The sequence below is a fragment of the Oncorhynchus nerka genome, linkage group LG14, assembly GCF_034236695.1.
Source record: "Oncorhynchus nerka isolate Pitt River linkage group LG14, Oner_Uvic_2.0, whole genome shotgun sequence".
NCBI lineage: Eukaryota > Metazoa > Chordata > Actinopteri > Salmoniformes > Salmonidae > Oncorhynchus > Oncorhynchus nerka.
Window position 1 is genome coordinate 72,041,582 of NC_088409.1, and position 17,937 is coordinate 72,059,518.

The 17,937-nt window shown below is 43.0% G+C and overlaps 1 protein-coding gene across 3 annotated transcripts in view; it reads left to right on the plus strand.

The window, feature by feature from the left end:
- The window catches only part of LOC115141838 (replication protein A 70 kDa DNA-binding subunit-like), a 60,539-nt gene that overhangs the window by 5,126 nt on the left and 37,476 nt on the right, over window positions 1–17,937 (plus strand). For all 3 annotated transcript variants that reach the window (XM_065000360.1, XM_029681085.2, XM_065000361.1), the window contains 6 exons: window positions 741–870; window positions 1,221–1,323; window positions 1,416–1,484; window positions 1,805–1,997; window positions 11,723–11,859; window positions 13,386–13,534. In XM_065000360.1, the coding sequence (XP_064856432.1) occupies window positions 741–870; window positions 1,221–1,323; window positions 1,416–1,484; window positions 1,805–1,997; window positions 11,723–11,859; window positions 13,386–13,534 (781 nt within the window). The remainder of the gene's footprint in view (window positions 1–740; window positions 871–1,220; window positions 1,324–1,415; window positions 1,485–1,804; window positions 1,998–11,722; window positions 11,860–13,385; window positions 13,535–17,937) is intronic.

Here is a 17,937-nt window from a genome sequence, read left to right on the forward strand (position 1 = left end):
TATGCATGGCTAAAGGAATGGTTTCTTAGTGCTAACCTACAGTATCATAGGGCATTTTGTGAACCACGTCCGATGAACTCTTAGCCCAATCTATGACTTCAGGAGCTTATTTTATGGTCTGGGTCGTAGGTATTCATCCCACTAATCTGGAGTTAGGGAATTGAAGTAGTGATGGTGAGCTTCATCCTCCTCATCAGCACAGTTGTTATTGTTCAGTTGTGTGGCTGTGCTGTGCTGCTGGATCTGGGGGCTTAATTACTAGATATGCAGTTGTTGGCAAAGTTGACACTTTGAACTGTAATCCACAGTGTGAGACGCACACAAATCAAATGTGCAGTTAGTGCTTGTCCGGACAGAGAACCCTCAGTCAGGCCGTATGCACCAATCTCCTGTGGGAAGAGCAGCTTTGGCTTGTTGTTTCACACTTCTGTCTGCTTTGAGTCTGTGATACACAAATCATCTCTCACTAAAACACCATCTCACAAACTCAGAACTTAGTTGGTCTTGGGGTGTTGTTTCCTCTCTCCTACTATCCCAAATCTACCGCAATAAATCGGCTACTCTTCCTGATATAAGTTTTTCTGTTACGTGAGACTACTCTCATGAAGTGAGAATTACAGTGATCAGGGAGTTTCAGCCCTGATAAGTTATGGATGTCTATTTTGTTGATTTTGCCACTCTCACTGCTCTCTATATGCACTAATAGCTCTCTGTTCTCTCATTTCCCTATCTATCATTAGGCACCATGAACAAAGGTCCCAGCAGGGAGTTTGGGGGGAAGAAGGCCATGCCTCTGCCTGCAATGCCCAGCACTCCTGGGGGATCCTCCAAAGTCGTGCCCATTGCCAGCCTCAACCCCTACCAGTCAAAGTGAGTAGTCTTCTTATACCCGTCTATGGTTGCGTCCCAAATAGCCCCGTGTTCCCAATATAGTGTACTACTTTAAAGTAGTGCACTTTATAGGGAATGGGTGCCTTTTGGGATGCAACCTATCACTTTGGCGAACATCTCAAACAACATGATCTCTTGCCCGAATGTTTATTCTTAAGTCATGATAATCCTGTTATTCCATACTCTTTAGTCATAGAATGGAATAATGACTGTTTGTTTGATTGTATTTGGGGATGTTTTTGTGATTTATTCCATAGATAGTTGGTCAAGGTATTTTCAAGGAATAGAGGTCCATCCAACAGCAACATAAACTGGTTATTTTCTCTCAGGTGGACCATCCGAGCACGTGTCACCAACAAGAGCGGCATCCGCACCTGGAGCAACTCTCGTGGGGATGGCAAGCTGTTCTCTATGGAGATTGTGGATGAAAGTGTGAGTAACCCTTTCTGTTTGCATTTTCTCATGTTGCCGTATTGGATCGTGTGGAGCTAGTCCATTGCTGACTGTGTTGTGTGTTGATGCAGGGAGAGATCAGAGTGACTGCCTTTACCCAGGAGGTGGACAAGTTCTACAGCATCATCGAGACTGGCAAGGTGAGATTAACTGCCTCCTATTAAGGATGCTTATCTACCATATGCTTGTCACTTTCACAGATTTGGGGCAACTGAGTAATTCATCTCAATGTGCTATTGCCAATACTTTTTGATTTGTACAATGTGCTGAATTGGATATGATTTGGTGTAATGAGATGATGAATGATTCTCTCCAAATTGAGTCAAAGGACAGTAGCAAAATGATCCTATGCTACAGATCCTCTGCCAGGCTTGATTTAGTTCCTACATCAATATTCAGCTGAAATGAATCCTGTGCCCAAATCCACTTTAGATTTAAACCTACTTTTATTCATGCCCAGGTGTTCTACATCTCCAAGGGATCACTGAAGATCGCCAACAAGCAGTACTCGTCCCTGAAGAATGACTATGAGATGACCCTAAATGGAGAATCCACCATCATCCCCTGTGAGGACACCCAGGACGTACCCATGGTGCAGTGCAACTTCATCTCCATCGCTGACCTGGAGGCCCGAGAAAAGGACGCCATTTTGGGTAAGGTGCAGGTGTAGCAAGGGAGGAGCAAAGAGGAAGGGTGGTCCAGGCAGGGCTGGCGGGGCGTGATAACCGTCAACACACTTAGCTTATTATTATCCTATCATAGGAATGGATGCTACGGTAGCAGGGGGTTGTGCTGGGGTGGTTTAGGTAATTATAAGAGCAGGGATAAAAGTCATTAATAATGCTGATGACAGTAGTGTCCTGTGGCGCAGATTGACTCTGGGCCCTATGGCGGAGCCCGGTGAGGAGAGGAGGGAGAATAAGAAACCATAGACAGCATCCCAAATGGCAGTGCACTACCTGTGAACTATATGGCTCCGGTCAAAAGTAGTGCACTATGTAGAGAATGGGATGCCATTTGGACTCATCCCTAGTTGTAATGATGGTAATAGCAGGCGTCAGCCCAGCCAACCCTGTGATGTTGAAGATATCTTCTTAATCATGCTTAAATTAGTTGTAACCTAACAAAGACTGAATGAATTAAGATGGCAGAAAGAATAGATAGCTCCCAAATGACACCCTATTCCCTATATAGTGCACTACTATATAGGGTGCAGGGGCACAGGTTAGTCGAGGTAATATGTACATGTAGGTAGAGGTAAAGTCATAATAAACAGAGTAGCAGCAGCGTACAATGGGGGGCCCAGTGATGTACTGGGCCGTACGCACTACCCTCTGGTGTGCCTTGCGGTCGGAGGCTGAGCAGTTGCCATACCAGACAGTGATGCAACCAGTCAGGATGCTGTCGATGGTGTAGCTGTAGAACTTTTTGAGGAACTGAGGACCCATGCCAAATCTTTTCAGTCTCCTGAGGGGGAATAGTTGTTGTCGTGCCTTCTTCACAACTGTTTTGTTGTGTTTGGAGCATGACAGTTCGTTGGTGATGTGGGCACCAAGGAACTTGAAGCTCTCAACCAGCTACACTACAGCCCCGTCGATGAGAATGGGGGCATGTTCGGCCTACCTTTTCCTGTGGTTGACGATCATCCCCCCCATGATCACGTTGAGGGAGAGGTTGTTATCCTGGCACCACACTGCCAGTTCTCTGATCTTCTCCCTGTAGGGTGTCCCATCGTTGTCAGTGATCAGGCACCTTTGTGTTGTCAGCAAACGTAATGATGGTGTTGGAGTCGTGCTTGGCCATGCAGTCATGTGTGAACAGGGAGTACAGGAGGGGACTGAGCACGTACCCCTGAGGGGCCTCCATATTGAGGGTCAGTGTGGCAGATGTGTTGTTACTTACCCTTAGCACCTGGGAGGGGTGACCTGTTTGGAAGTCCAGGATCCAGTTGCAGAAGGAGGTGTTTAATCCCAGGGTCCTAAGCTTAATGCTGAGCTGTAGTCAATGAGCACATAGATGTTCCTTTTGTCCAGGTGGGATAGGGCAGTCTGGAGGGCAGTAGCGGTTGGGGCGGTATGCAAATAGTAGTGGGTCTAGGGTTTCTGCTATAATGGTGTTGATGTGAGCCATGACCAGCCTTTCAAAGCACTTCATGACTACAGACATGAGTGGTATGGGCCAGTAGTCATTTAGGCAGGTTACCTTGGTGTTCTTGGGCACAGGGACTATGGTGGTCTGCTTGAAACATGTTTGTATTACAGACTCGGTCAGGGAGAGGTTGAAAATGTCAGGGAAGACACTTGCTAGTTGGTTAGCGCATTCTATCAGTACACATCCTGGTAATCCTCTGGCCTTGTGAATGTTGACATGTTTTTGAAGGTATTACTCACATTGGCTACGGGGAGTGTGATCACAGTCATATGGAACAGCTTGTAACGTCACGCATGCTTCAGTGTTGCTTGCCTCGAAGTGTGCCAAGAAGTCATTTAGCTCGACTGGTAGGCTCGTGTCACTGTGCAGCTCGCGGCTGTGCTTCCCTTTTGTAGTCCATAATAGTTTGCAAGCCCTGCCACATCCGACGAGTAACGGAGCCAGTGTAGTAGGATTCAATCTTTGTCCTGTATGGAGATGAAACAGTATGAACATTTCATATCACGATTATAGGTGACGTGATCACGGTTATCAGTATTATCGCCCTGTTGTTAAAACGTGCTGGAGATGTTTAAAATGTACTAATACACACACTGAAATCATGTCACCAAGTTTTATATTGAAAACCAACAAATACAATTAGCAGCACTATGCACTTTTTGTGTGCCTAATCATTAAAATAATAGCATTAACATTAAAGATGGCACCATGTGGCCATGAGAGGTAAACGTTTCCCTCTTGCAGGTTTAAGTTAACATAACCTTAAGTAAGCAAATCAAATAAACAAACAACAAATACAATTAGCAGCACTCACTTTGTAGTGAGGCACGGCAACCAAGCCAGGCCTCTCAACAATTTGAAATGACATCATGTCCTTTGTCCAATGATATATGAAAGGGCTGCAGTGAGGTCTTGACATGTTTTGATGTGGGTGCATAAGCAGCCTGCCTTTTTAAATGCTTGCTCAGTGTCTGTCACAACTGTAAACGAGGAGGGACCGGTAGCATCACTGGGTTTGCCTGCTGCTCACCCACTCTGTAAAGAAGGGAACAACTGTAAACGAGGAGGGACCGGTAGCATCACTGGGTTTGCCTGCTGCTCACCCACTCTGTAAAGAAGGGAACAACTGTAAATGAGGAGGGACCGGTAGCATCACTGGGTTTGCCTGCTGCTCACCCACTCTGTAAAGAAGGGAACAACTGTAAACGAGGAGGGACCGGTAGCATCACTGGGTTTGCCTGCTGCTCACCCACTCTGTAAAGAAGGGAACAACTGTAAACGAGGAGGGACCGGTAGCATCACTGGGTTTGCCTGCTGCATGCCCACACTGTAAACAAGGGAATAGCAAATGTTTTATTATTATTCACACAGTCTATCTTCTGTGTTGCATTTGAGTATATGCAATGACCCCATGCACAATTTACATAAATGCAAATTAGTCTCAAGAAGACCGTGATAGTAATTGCAATGAGCACAACAATTTGACTTGTGTAGGAGTCTATAGTGTTTCTCTCGTTGGAGCACTTACAACCAAGTCTGTCGGATTTTAAATGAACAAAATATGTTGGTTGGGTGACTAAACTACATAACGTGTTATCGTGTGCAATGGGCGAATAGTCTGCATACAGCAGCATAACAACTTGTAGTTTTTACAAGAGTAGTTAACACTGAAAGCTTCAGTTTATGTTATTGACAAGCTATTATCAAGTTAGACAGACATACCATGACATTTTCCCCCGTTCCGAAGTCCCCACATCATGCATTGAGCTGAAAGTTAACGTGCCTTGCATTCGCTATAAAATAGTGGGAAGTGTTGCCCTCTTTCGCAGCGATTATTATTTATGTTTTTGTGTGTTCTGCAGACGGGGTGACCATCTTCGATTAAGTTTCCCTCCGCACTCTTGTAAAACCCAAAATACGACCACCCTTCTAATTTGGTCCTCTTAGAAGGCTGAAAAATCTCCCGAGCGCTGTCACTGCCTTCCACCATGTTTTCACACACAACAAAACCTAAGTTCCATGCTGCGCCTGCGTCAGACTGTTGCTCATTTTGGTTGATGCTGGACAGTATTTACTGTGGGTTTTTCAAACCGTGGTAATCAAACACGGTTTTAATGAGAATTCAAATTTGAAACGGTAATACTAATCGTAGGGATTTGATCGTGTAACTGTTTCATCCCTAGTCCTGTATTGACGCTTTCCCTGTTTGATGGTTGGTCGGAGGGTTATAAGGGTCCGGGTTCGATTCCTGCTCCTTGAAAGCGGCAGCTCTACGTTTTAGCTCAGTGCGGATGTTGCCTGTAAACGTGCACTTATTGATGAAGCTAATGACTAATGTGGTGTACTCAATGCCATGGGACGAATCCAGGAACCATAAATGACTTAAATTTGGGATGCAGCCATAAAATAGTAATGTCACCGATAACATCTCATTGGCTTTGGCCCCCTGGCAGGGATCCATGGCTATGCATCAGCTCACCCTGATAGCAGGTTAACATGAATCTATACTCAGGATAAATTAGCAGCAATGTCGATTTTGTTTTATTTTTGTTTCCCATTCCAATACATGCATCATGATAAACATTAGTAATGCATGTGCCAAGTGACCAGGAGATGCTGGATAGGCAGTGACCTCACACTTAATCTGAACAGGATAAATTGCCCCATTTCCCTGAGTGAATGTGTTGTGGAGAGCTGTAGGACATTGAGTGACCCAGGAGACTCACACACGATCAATATTTATATGTGGAAATGTGATTTATTTAGAATGGGAATGGGTGTTTGTCTTTCTGACTTATTCCATAGATAGTTGGTCAGGGTCTTTTCAAGGACTAGTGGTGGGCAATTACATAGTAAGGTCAACCTGAGCATGAAAACACTTAATAGCTTATTTCCTAATTCAACTACTTTTGTATTTACCTTGAATGTGTGTATTTTTGAAGTACAGACTACAGTTGGCCTTTGTTTTCCTAATGTAGTGTTATTGTTACTATAATGTAGGATACAAAGTAAAAATAAAAAGGTTTTTAGTCAATCAGATTTCATATCTCTTGGCAATGGCTGTGTCTCAATATCAAACACATTTTTAGTCCATTGAGTGCTAAGATAGAACGCTGTTTTTGACAGGAAGTGTCACATCGTAATGTTTTTGAAGAAAAGTTATTGTAGATGGTTTCGAGTATGATTGTATGTAATGTAATGTATTGTATGACATCAAAACTATGAAATTACACACATGTAGTAACCAAAAAAGAGTTAAACAAATCAAAATATATTTTATATATGAGTCTTCAAATAGCCACCCTTTTGCCTTGATGACAGCTTTACACTCTCTTAGCATTCTCCCAACCAGCTTCATGAGGTAGTACCCTGGAATGCATTTCAATTAACAGGTGTGCCTTGTGTAAAGTTAATTTGTGGAATTTCTTTCCTTCATGCATTTGAGCCAATCAGTTGTGTTGTGACAAGGTAGGGGTCGTATACAGAAGATGGCCCTATTAGGTAGAAGAGTGAGTCCATATTATGTCAAGAACAGCTCAAATAAGCAAAGAGAAATTACTTTAAGATATGAGGGTCAGTCATTCTGGAAAATTACAAGAACTTTGAAAGTTCGTTCAAGTGCAGTCGATAAATCTACGGTGGTCGAGAATTTCAATAAGCATTTTTCTACGGCCGGCCATGCTTTCCACCTGGCTAACCCTACCCCGGCCAACAGCTCTGCACCCCCTGCTTCTCCTTCACCCAAATCCAGATAGCTGATGTTCTGAAAGTGCTGCAAAATCTGGACCCCTACACATCAGCTGGGCTAGACCCAAACTCTTACAGACCTGTATCCATCCTGCCCTGCCTTTCTAAAGTCTTCGAAAGCCAAGTTAACAGATCACCGACCATTTTGAATCCAACTGTACCTTCTCCACTATGCAATCTGGTTTCCGAGCTGGTCATGGGTGCACCTCAGCCACGCTCAAGGTCCTAAACGATATCATAACCGCCATCGACAAAAGACAGTACTGTGCAGCAGTCTTTATCGACCTGGCCAAGGCTTTCGACTCTGTCAATCACCGTATTCGTATCGGCAGACTCAATAGCCTTGGTTTCTCAAATGACTGCCTCGCCTGGTTCACCAACTACTCAGAGTTCAGTGTGTCAAGTTTGATGGCCTGTTGTCCGGACCTCTGGCAGTCTCTATGGGGGTGCCACAGGGTTCAAATCTCGGGCCGACTCTTTTCTCTGTATACATCAATGATGTCGCTCTTGCTGTTGGTGATTCTCTGATCCACCTCTACGCAGACGACAGCATTCTGTATACAGCTGGCCCTTCTTTTGGACACTCTTAACTTCTTATGGTATAGGGGACGCTTGCGTCCCACTTGGCCAAAAACCAGGGAAAATGCAGCGCGGCAAATTCAAATAAATCTATATAAAAATCTTTCATTAAATTACACATGTAAGATACTCAATTAAAGCTACATTCGTTGTGAATCCAGCCAACATGTCAGATTTAAAAAATGCTTTTCGGCAAAAGCATAAGAAGCTATTATCTGATGATAGCACAACAGTAAACAAAGAGGGTAGCATATTTCAACCCTGCAGCCGCTACACAAAACGCAGAAATAAAATATAAAACATGCCTTACCTTTGACGAACTTCTTTTTTTGGCACTCCAATATATACCATAAACATCACAATTGGTCCTTTTGTTCGATTAATTCCGTCCATATATATCCAAAATGTCAATTTATTTGTTGCGTTTGATCCAGAAAAAAACAGCTTCCAAAATGCGCAACGTCACTTCAAAATATTTCAAAAGTTGCCTATAAACTTTGTAATACAACTTTAGGTATTTTTAAATGTTAATAATCGATCAAATTGAAGACGGGTCTATCTGTTTTCAATAGAGGACGAGAGGAAACTAACGCTACTTTTCAAGTCTTGCGCAACTCTCAACAGCTTAACCCTTTTCCAGGATGGCCCTACTTCTTCATTGCACAAATGAATAACCTCAACCAAATTCCAAAGACTGGTGACATCCAGTGGAAGCGGTAGGAACTGAAAACAAGTGCCTAAGAAATATCGTTTCCCAATTAGAACCCACTGAACAGACAGAGACCTCAAAAAAAGAAATTCTGAACGGTTAGTCCTCAGGGTTTTGCCTGCTACATAAGTTATGTTATACTCACAGACATGATTCAAACAGTTTTAGAAACTTCATAGTGTTCTATCCAAATCCACTAATAATAATATGCATATCTTATATTCTTGGCATGAGTAGCAGGAAGTTGAAATTGGGCACGCTATTTATCCAAAAGTGAAAATGGTGCCCCCTATACCGTAAGAAGTTAACAAACCTCCAAAGAGCTTCAATGCCATACAACACTCCTTCCGTGGCCTCCAACTGCTCTTAAATGCAAGTATAACTAAATGCATGCTCTTCTAACGGCCGCTGCCCACGCCCGCCCGACTAGCATCACTACTCTGGATGGTTCTGACTTAGAATATGTGGACAACTACAAATACCTAGGTGTCTGGTTAGACTGTAAACTCTCCTTCCAGACTCACACTAAGCATCTACAATCCAAAATGAAATCTAGTATTGACTTCATATTTCGCAACAAAGCCTTCTTCACTCGTGCTGCCAAACATACCCTCGTAAAACCGACTATACTACCGATCCTTGATTTCAGCAATGACATTTACAAAATAGCCTCCAACACTCTTCTCAGCAAATTGGATGTAGTCTATCACAGTGCCATCCGTTTTGTCACCAAAGCCCCATAAACTACCCACCCCTGCGACCTGTGTGCTCTCATTGGCTGGCACTCGCTACATATCTGTCGCCAAACCCACAGGCTCCAAGTCATCTAAGTCTTTGCTAGGTAAAGCCCTGCCTTATCTCAGCTCACTGGTCACCATAGCAACACCCACCCATAGTACGCTCCAGCAGGTATATTTCACTGGTCATCCCCAAAGCCAACATCACCTTTAGCCGCCTTTCCTTCCAGTTCTCTGCTGCCAATGACGAACAAATTGCGCAAGTCACTGAAGCTGGAGACTTAGATCACCTCACTGCACCTGTACACAGCCCATCTGTAAATAGCCCAACCAACTACCCCATCCCCATCTTATTGTTATGCTATTTTGTACCCCAGTATCTCTACTTGCACATCTATCACTCCAGTGTTAATGCTAAATTGTCAATATTTCGCCATTATGGCCAATTTTTATTGCCTTACCTCGCTAATCTTACATTTGCATACTGTATATAGATTTGTCTATTGTGTTATTGATTGTACGTTGTTGTTTTTGTCGCACTGCTCTGCTTTATCTTCGCCAGGTCGCAGTTGTAAATAAGAACTTGTTCTCAACTGGCCTACCTGGTTAAATAAAGGTGGTGGGGGGGGGTAAATAAAAAAAGTTGCAAAAACTATAGAGCACTATGATGAAACTGGTTCTCATGAGGACCGACACAGGCAAGGAAGACCCAAAGTCTGCTGCAGAGGATAAGTTCATTTGAATTAGCAGCCTCAGAAATTGCAGCCCAAATAAATGTTTCACGGAGTTCAAGTAACAGAGATATCTCAACATCAACTGTTTAGAGGAGACTGCGTGAAATCAGGCCTTCATGGTTGAAGTGCTACAAAGAAACCACTACTAAAGGACACCAATAAGAAGAGCCTCGCTTGGGCCAAAAAAACACGAGCAATGGACATTAGACCGGTGGAAATCTGTCATTTGGTGTGAAGAGTCCAAATTAGAGATTTTTGGTTCCAACCACCATGTCTTTGTGAGACGTGGAGTAGGTGAACGGATGATCTCCGCGTATGTGGTTCCCACCGTGAAGCATGGAGGAGGAGGTGTGTGGGCGTGCTTTGCTGGTGACACTGTCAGTGATTTATTTAGAATTCAAGGCACACTTAATCAGCAAGGTGTCCACAGTACTCTGCAGCAATACGCCATCCCATCTGGTTTGCACTTAGTGGGACTATCATTTGTTTTTCAACAGGACAATGACCCATACTCCTCCATGCTGTGTAAGGGCTATTTGACCAAGAAGGAGAGTGATGTAGTGCTGCATCAGATAACCTCAACCCAATTGAGATGGTTTGGGATGTGTTGGAGTGAAGGAAAAGCAGCCAACAAGTGCTCAGCATATGGGAACTCCTTCAAGACTGTTGGATAAGTATTCCAGGTGATTCTGGTTGAGGGAATGCCAAGAGTGTGCAAAGCTGTCAAGATAAAGTGTGGCTGCTTTGAAGAATCTCAAATATTTTGATTTGACACTATTGTTCATTCCTACATGATTCCATATGTGTTCTTTCATAGTTTTGTTGTCTTCACTATTATTCTACAATGTAGAAAATAGTAAAAATAAAGAAACTCTGGATGTAGGTGTCCAAATGTTTGACTGGTACTGTATATATGATAATGTTAATATTTTCATCGTTGTTTTTGTGTGTAGCCAAGCCTTCCTTTCAAAGTGTCTGTTTATATTTTACCGTAAGACTTTGAGATTCTGACTTTTTCCTATGTGTCTGTTCTCCCAAAAATGACTGTCCTTTTCCTTCACACCCGTAACGCAAGTTGTTCCGTTACTTCAATGTGATATTATTTAGCACTTTGTCATTTTGTCTTTACACTTCCCCTATAAGGGTTCTACAAAAATACACAGAGTTCTGTTTAGAGTACATAAAGGAGAATTGACTGCTTTTAGTTTATGTAAAAAATCTTCAGACGGTGATAATATTAACAATGAATAGGCTACATCCGTCAGGCTGGGAGAGTGATGAGAGGCTGTGTTAGAGAGCATCACACTGACTGATCTATAAATTATTTATATTTGAGCTTCCATCCAGAGTTACTTACAGGCGCAATTAGGGTTAAATGCCTTGCTCAAGGGCACATCGACAGATTTTTCACATAGTCGGCTCGGGGAATTAAACGCCCAACGCTCTTAACCTCTAGGCTCCCTGCTGCCCCGTGAGGATAATTATTTAGGATGTATAGTGACTTAGATCAGTCAGTGTGTCTGACTTCAATGGAGTGAAAAATCTGTACTGTACTCATGTCACCTGTGTTGAAAATGTATTCACCTATCTATGGACATTCCACATACGTGATCAATACTTCTAATATAAGTCTGTTTTTTCTCCTGGATCGTTCAAGGTTCTCCATAGTAACGCTGCTCATAGTCTACTGTGCTAATAAGTTGACCGTGTGTGTTTTCCAGATGTGATTGGAGTGTGTAAGAGCGTGGCTGACGTGACCCGCCTCACCACCAAGAACAACCGTGAGGTCTCCAAGAGGACGCTCAACCTGATGGACCAGTCTGGTAAACTGGTGGAGGTCACCCTGTGGGGAGAGGAGGTGAGGACTGGGGGAAAGACCAGCACAGCCATATAGATGGTCTATATGCGTCTGGACACAAGGGGACAGTCCTGCTTGATAAAGAGAGGATGAAAGTCACTTTCTCTCATGCTGGGTGACATGCTGTAGCACCTTCATGATTTGTGTCCCTTTGTCCTGTCAGCCAGCGTCCCAGGAAGGGGTACAGTACACCTCTCCTAATTGAAAAGGTGTTATGAGCCGTATGCCTCCCTGTGTTTGGAAATGTCTGTTAAGCAATTTGAATAGGCAGAGGCGATTTGCGCAGTGGGCTCTCTCTGTGGGTTTAATAGAAGCTGATGTGGTTGAAGTCACTGAGTAAATACCATGTCACATTGTGATGAAAGAACCCAGCTCCAGCATTTGATTTTATACGTGGCCGTGGCTATGCTTAGTTTGCCACCATTTCTTTCATTCTGCCAACTATAACACAATGTTCCCTCTTTATTTGTTCTGCAGATATCCCCTATCCAGGGGGACTTGCAGAGGTACACAACATGTATAGTTCATAAAGAACAATAAGCTTTAGTAAATGCAGAATTGCATTTAATATTTTTCACTTAGTTTTTCTTCCCCGCTGCTCATACTTTTAGCCATGTAGTGTATGTGGACAGCTGCTCGTCCAACATCTCATTCCAAAATCATGGTCATTAATATGCAGTTGGTTGCAGTGAAGGGATAAGGGGGCAGTTGCAGTGAAGGGATAAGGGGGCAGTTGCAGTGAAGGGATAAGGGGCCTAGTTCAAACCATGAAAAATAGCCCCAAACCATTATTCATCCTCCACCAAACTTTACAGTTGGCACTATGTATTGGTGCAGGTTGTTCTGGAATCCGCCAAACCAAGATTTGTCAGTTGGGCTGCCAGATGGTGAAGCGTGATTCAACACGCCAGAGAACGCGTCACCACTCCAGCCAACGCTTGCCATGGCAATCTTAAGCTTGTGTGCTGCTGCTCGGCCATGGTAACCCATTTCATGAAGCTCCCGACGGACCGTTTTTTTGCTGACGTTGCCTCGAGGCAGTTTTGAACTGGCTTGTGAGTGTTGCAAGGACAGGCGCTTTTTTTTGTGTGTGCATTTTTTACGCGCTTCAGCACTCGGCGGTCCGTTTTGTGAGCTTGTGTGGCCTATCACTTTGTCGCTGAGCCATTGTTGCTCCTAGACATTTCCACTTCACAGTAACAGCACTTACAGTTGACCGGGGCAGCTCTAGCAGAGCTGAAATTTGAGGAACTGACTTGTTGTAAAGGTAGCATCTAATGACGGTGCCACACTGAAAGTCACTGAGCTCTTCAGTAAGGCCATTCTACTGACAATGTTTGTCTATGGAGATTGCATGGCTGTGTGCATGATTTTATACACCTGTCAGCAACGGGTGTGACTGAAATACGGGTGTGGCTAAAAATCCACAAATTTGAATGGGTGTCCACATACATTTGGCCATGTAGTTTTGCATATAAAGTGTATCTTGTTGGTATCCTCAGTCAACCTATCTGTTCTATTTGCAGGCAGAGAACTTTGATGGATCTGGGCAGCCCATCTTGGCCATCAAAGGGGCCAAGCTGTCGGACTATGGGGGAAGATCTCTGTCTGCTTCGTTCAGCAGCACCGTCATGGTCAACCCCGACATCCCTGAGGCATACAAGCTGCGGGGCTGGTAAGTGTCTCTCTCTTGTCTGGAGCCACATAGCTTTAGGTGCTAAAGGCCTCCGTAACGGTGTTACCCAGGCTGTTCTTGTATATGTATGGTGCTGCTATTAGGTCATATTTTGGGTTCCAAGACCTGGAGTGAATCTCTCACATTCTCTGCTCCACCGTTGAGAGAATTCTAAAGGACTTAAAGGAATTTGAATGTTAAATATCAGATCCCCAAACTCGGTGAGGGTGCGTGCTCCAGCTTGGTTCGTCAAGATTAGCCCCATAAATCTCCCATTAGTGAAGATGTGGAAGGAGGTTACTTCAATTAAGCATTACATATGAATGCTAATCATTCTTTACCTGCAGAAAATGCCCTTTTTCTCCTTCTAATCTGCCCTTCAAAGAAGCAACAAATAACGGGTGCAGCTCTCCAGACCACAGAGTTTGATTGTGGTGTTGGGAGCATTTGTGTTTTTAGCACGTTGATGGGCAGAACATACATTTTTTCAATTACATTGAAAAAATATTTGTAAGTAAACCTAAAGCCTATATTTTATTGGAACAAATATAGTGAATGTAGGCCCAGATTTAGTATGTGAGAGTAGTTGTTTGGGTAAAGAGGTAGTTAGTAGCACATCCACATGCAGTGGTTTAAGATGGCATACACAGAGGAACAGGCTGTTATCCCTTGAAGATACCCTATTGGCTGCTCCAGCAAAGCAATGGGAAAACAGTTACTATGACTCATGCTTTCATCTTTTCTTTGCGTTGTCTTGCCAATTCCCGTTATTCATTACCTAAATAATGTTATTCAGTCTGTACCATATCCCAAAATAAATACTCTGCTTTTCCAATCCCATATCTAGTTTGGAAACTAGGCAGCAGTTTTGTTTAAGTTTATATCAAAGCCATGTCTTGTTAATGGCTGGGTAGAAGCATAAAATTGAATCTTGTAATTCAAAGGGATTGATGGAGGAGGTGGGGTGATCATAGGGACTGAAGGGACAGTCATTGCTCCTATTTAACCTTTACCTCAGCTTTCTGGCACCTTGGTTGATATGTCCCTCCATCTTCTACGTCCTCTCCTCTTCTGCTCCACTCTGACAACAGACCAGGCCTCCCAGTCAGAAATTTAAGGCAAAATGTCTCAAAAGTGGAGATCCAATCGATTCTCACCCAAGGTGCTTTATTTTATTTACCTTCCAACAGCAACACCGGCCCCACACTCCACAGGGAAATAAGATGAAAGGAGGCTGAGGAATGAAAGGGAAAAGGACCCAGTAACAATTCCAATTTATATTCTGGCACGTCCTGTGTGTCTTGACATGTGCTCAAATTCCACTTTCCTGTGCCTTGAAAAAAAGTTGGGCCGCTGTAATTATTTTTGAGCTGATCAGAAGCCTTGGTCTGCATAATGAGAGAAGTGAAATGTGACTACATAGCAGGAGGGAGAGAGGGGTGGCAAGTCCACACAATATCCTAATTTCTGCCACTTCACTGGGTGTCTTGGCTGGGGTGATTTCTTTACAGAATTAGGACCAGTTGGGTATTTTGAATGATATTTGGCCATTACAAAGAGGTCATTCTCCAAACATAATGTGGTAGGAGTGTTAAATGCTTCTCGACCATTGTCTGAGTGGTAGCCTGTCTCAAGCATTTTGCATTAAATCGTATAGCTTGTTTACCAATATGGCTTTGGATAATGATGTGGATGTAGTGGAGAGACTTGACGTGAATCTTCCACCTGCTCACTTCAACAACGCAGGTGTTCCACTCCCACACCCTCTGAGCTGTGGGAGCTTCCTTCACTTTCTCGCATGTGTCTCAATGACTCCCTATTCCCTATATAGTGCACTACTTTTGACCAGAACCTTATGGGCCCTGGTCGAAAGTAGTCTACTACATAGGGAATAGGGTGCCATTTGGGATGCAGACACTCAGTCACTTCTCACATGGACAACCAGAGATAACGAGGCTAAGTGTTGATATGTTTTCCAGTGCAGAGCCTGGCTGCCATGGGATTATGCAGGTCCTCAAGGACCAGTGGGCTCCTGCAGGTTCGCAGGCATCCATCAATTAAGCAAACAGTTCAGAGGTTGCTGATATGAGTCCTGACCTCAGCCATTAGTCTCAGACGGTGGTGCACAAGTCCTATATACCACTTCTGTTTTGCGTGTGGCAGTGACCCAAACAGCACATTATAATATTATACTGAACAAAAATATAAATGCAACATGGAAATTATTAGTCCCATTTTTCATGAGCTGAAATAAAAGACCTGGAAACTTTTCCATACGCACAAAAAGCGTATTTCTTTCAAGATTTTGTGCACAACGTTGTTTACATCCCTGTTGGTGAGCATTTCTCCTTTACCAAGATAATCCATCCACCTGACAGGTGTGGAATATCAAGATGCTGGTTAAACAGCATGATCATTACACAGGTGCACCTTGTGCTGGGTACTTCTCATGGCTGCTCATCCCTGCCCAGTCATGTGAAATCCATAGATTAGTGCCTAATTAATATATTTCAAGTGACTGATTTCCTTGTATAAACTGTAACTCAGTCAAATCTTTCATGTGTATATTTTTGTTCAGTGTATGTATCGATCGACTCAAAGTATAGCTTTTTTTGCTAATATAGGTAGTGTTAGCTACCACTAGTCTGCTGTACCTACACCAAAACTTCAGTATTTTTCCTTCATAGCTTGTAATCCGTCTTCTTTTTATATAATGAGCCAACATGTTTTCAGCACTTTTATTTTCCTGACTGATCAAAACTAATTTTGTCATGCTCTCTTGTCTCTGCAGCAGACATATAGTGAGCAATATGTTTGAGACCTCAAATTGCAGTTTATTTTTTATTTAACTTTTATATAGCTAGGTTGATCAGTCAAGAACAAATTCTTATTTACAATGACGGCCTACCGGGGAACAGTGGGTTAACTGCCTTGTTCAGGGGCAGAACAGCAGATTTTTGCAATGTCAGCTCGGTGATTCGATCCAGCAAACTTTTGGTTACTAGCCCAAAGCTCTAAACGCTAGGCTACCTGCCACTCTGTATTGAATCGCAATACATAGAGAATCACAATACATATCGTTTCGGCAAGTATCGTGATAATATCGTATCGTGAGGTCCCTGGTAATTCCCAGCTCTACTGTACATGACGGTCTACTGTCTAAATATGGAAGACTCTCACGTATTGTAAGGAAGTAAAAGGTTGTACGGAGAACACATTTATATTTTCTTTTCAAGTAGTACGGAGCAATATGTTGATTTAAAACTAGGTTAGTAGTGAATGATTTAGTGATTTTAGGCCTAGCACATCAGTGCTTGTTGAGTACATTCAGTTCTCTGGGAGAGAAGGATGTTGATCATCAGTGAGCCATGCTTTTAGCAGTCTGAGTCTGCATTGCATATTTCACCCTATTCCAAATATAGTGGTCCATGGGGCTCTGCTCAAGAGAAGTGCACTCTATAGGGAATAGGATTCCATTTGGGATGTAACCGATCTGTCCACAAATGAGGTCTTTTATGTGATCGTTTCATCTTGCAAGCATAGAAAACCCAGAGCCTATTTACAACTGAAAATGAAGTCGAGCTCTGAGAGCCTTCTGTCAGAGCCAAGCTCTTGAAAAGCATAATTTTGCAAAGTGCAGGTATCTTAATTTGATGATTTTTGCTGCAGACTCTTTGGATTTCCGTAAGTATCTATCCTACCCTGGGTAAGCTGTTGACTGAAAGCCATGCAGTGGATCAGGGGTTCCGCTCAGCCTATCCCTGTGGGTGCTGGACTGAAAAAAACATTTCTATCCCTTTAATGTCAATCTAATTAATCTTATGGAGAGAAAGTGTTTAATTTCCTCAAACAAGTATGCCGCACTACGCAGCAATTATCTTGAGCCCTGATTTGGTTCTGAGCTCCATAATATATATTATATGATTCCCTTTTTGTCTTTGAAATAGACTTCTACAGATTGCCATGAAATCTGTGTTCTTTTTTTGGGGAGAATTGGGAATATGAACTACTGTGCATGAAAGAAACATGGATTTGTCTTTATGGAGAGCATCAAATGTGATTTCTGTGGTGCTGCAGTAATTTAGAGCACTGTCTTAGCCGCTTACATAATTTAAATGCTTAAAGATTAATTTAGCTCGATTAATTAAGGGTTTCTTACTCAACTGGCGCTGCTTTTACCTTTGCTTTCTGCAACTTTGGTACATGCTCGTTTGGTGCCCTCATTATTTAGGCATTTAAAAGATGCTTAACCATAATTTATTTACCTTATCATAAAGCACATCTACTTAATTATAGCTTAATCTAGTAAATTACCCTGCTCTTCCCCAGTATGTAAACTCAGCAAAAAAAGAAACGTCCTCTCACTGTCAACTGCGTTTATTTTCAACAAACTTAACATGTGT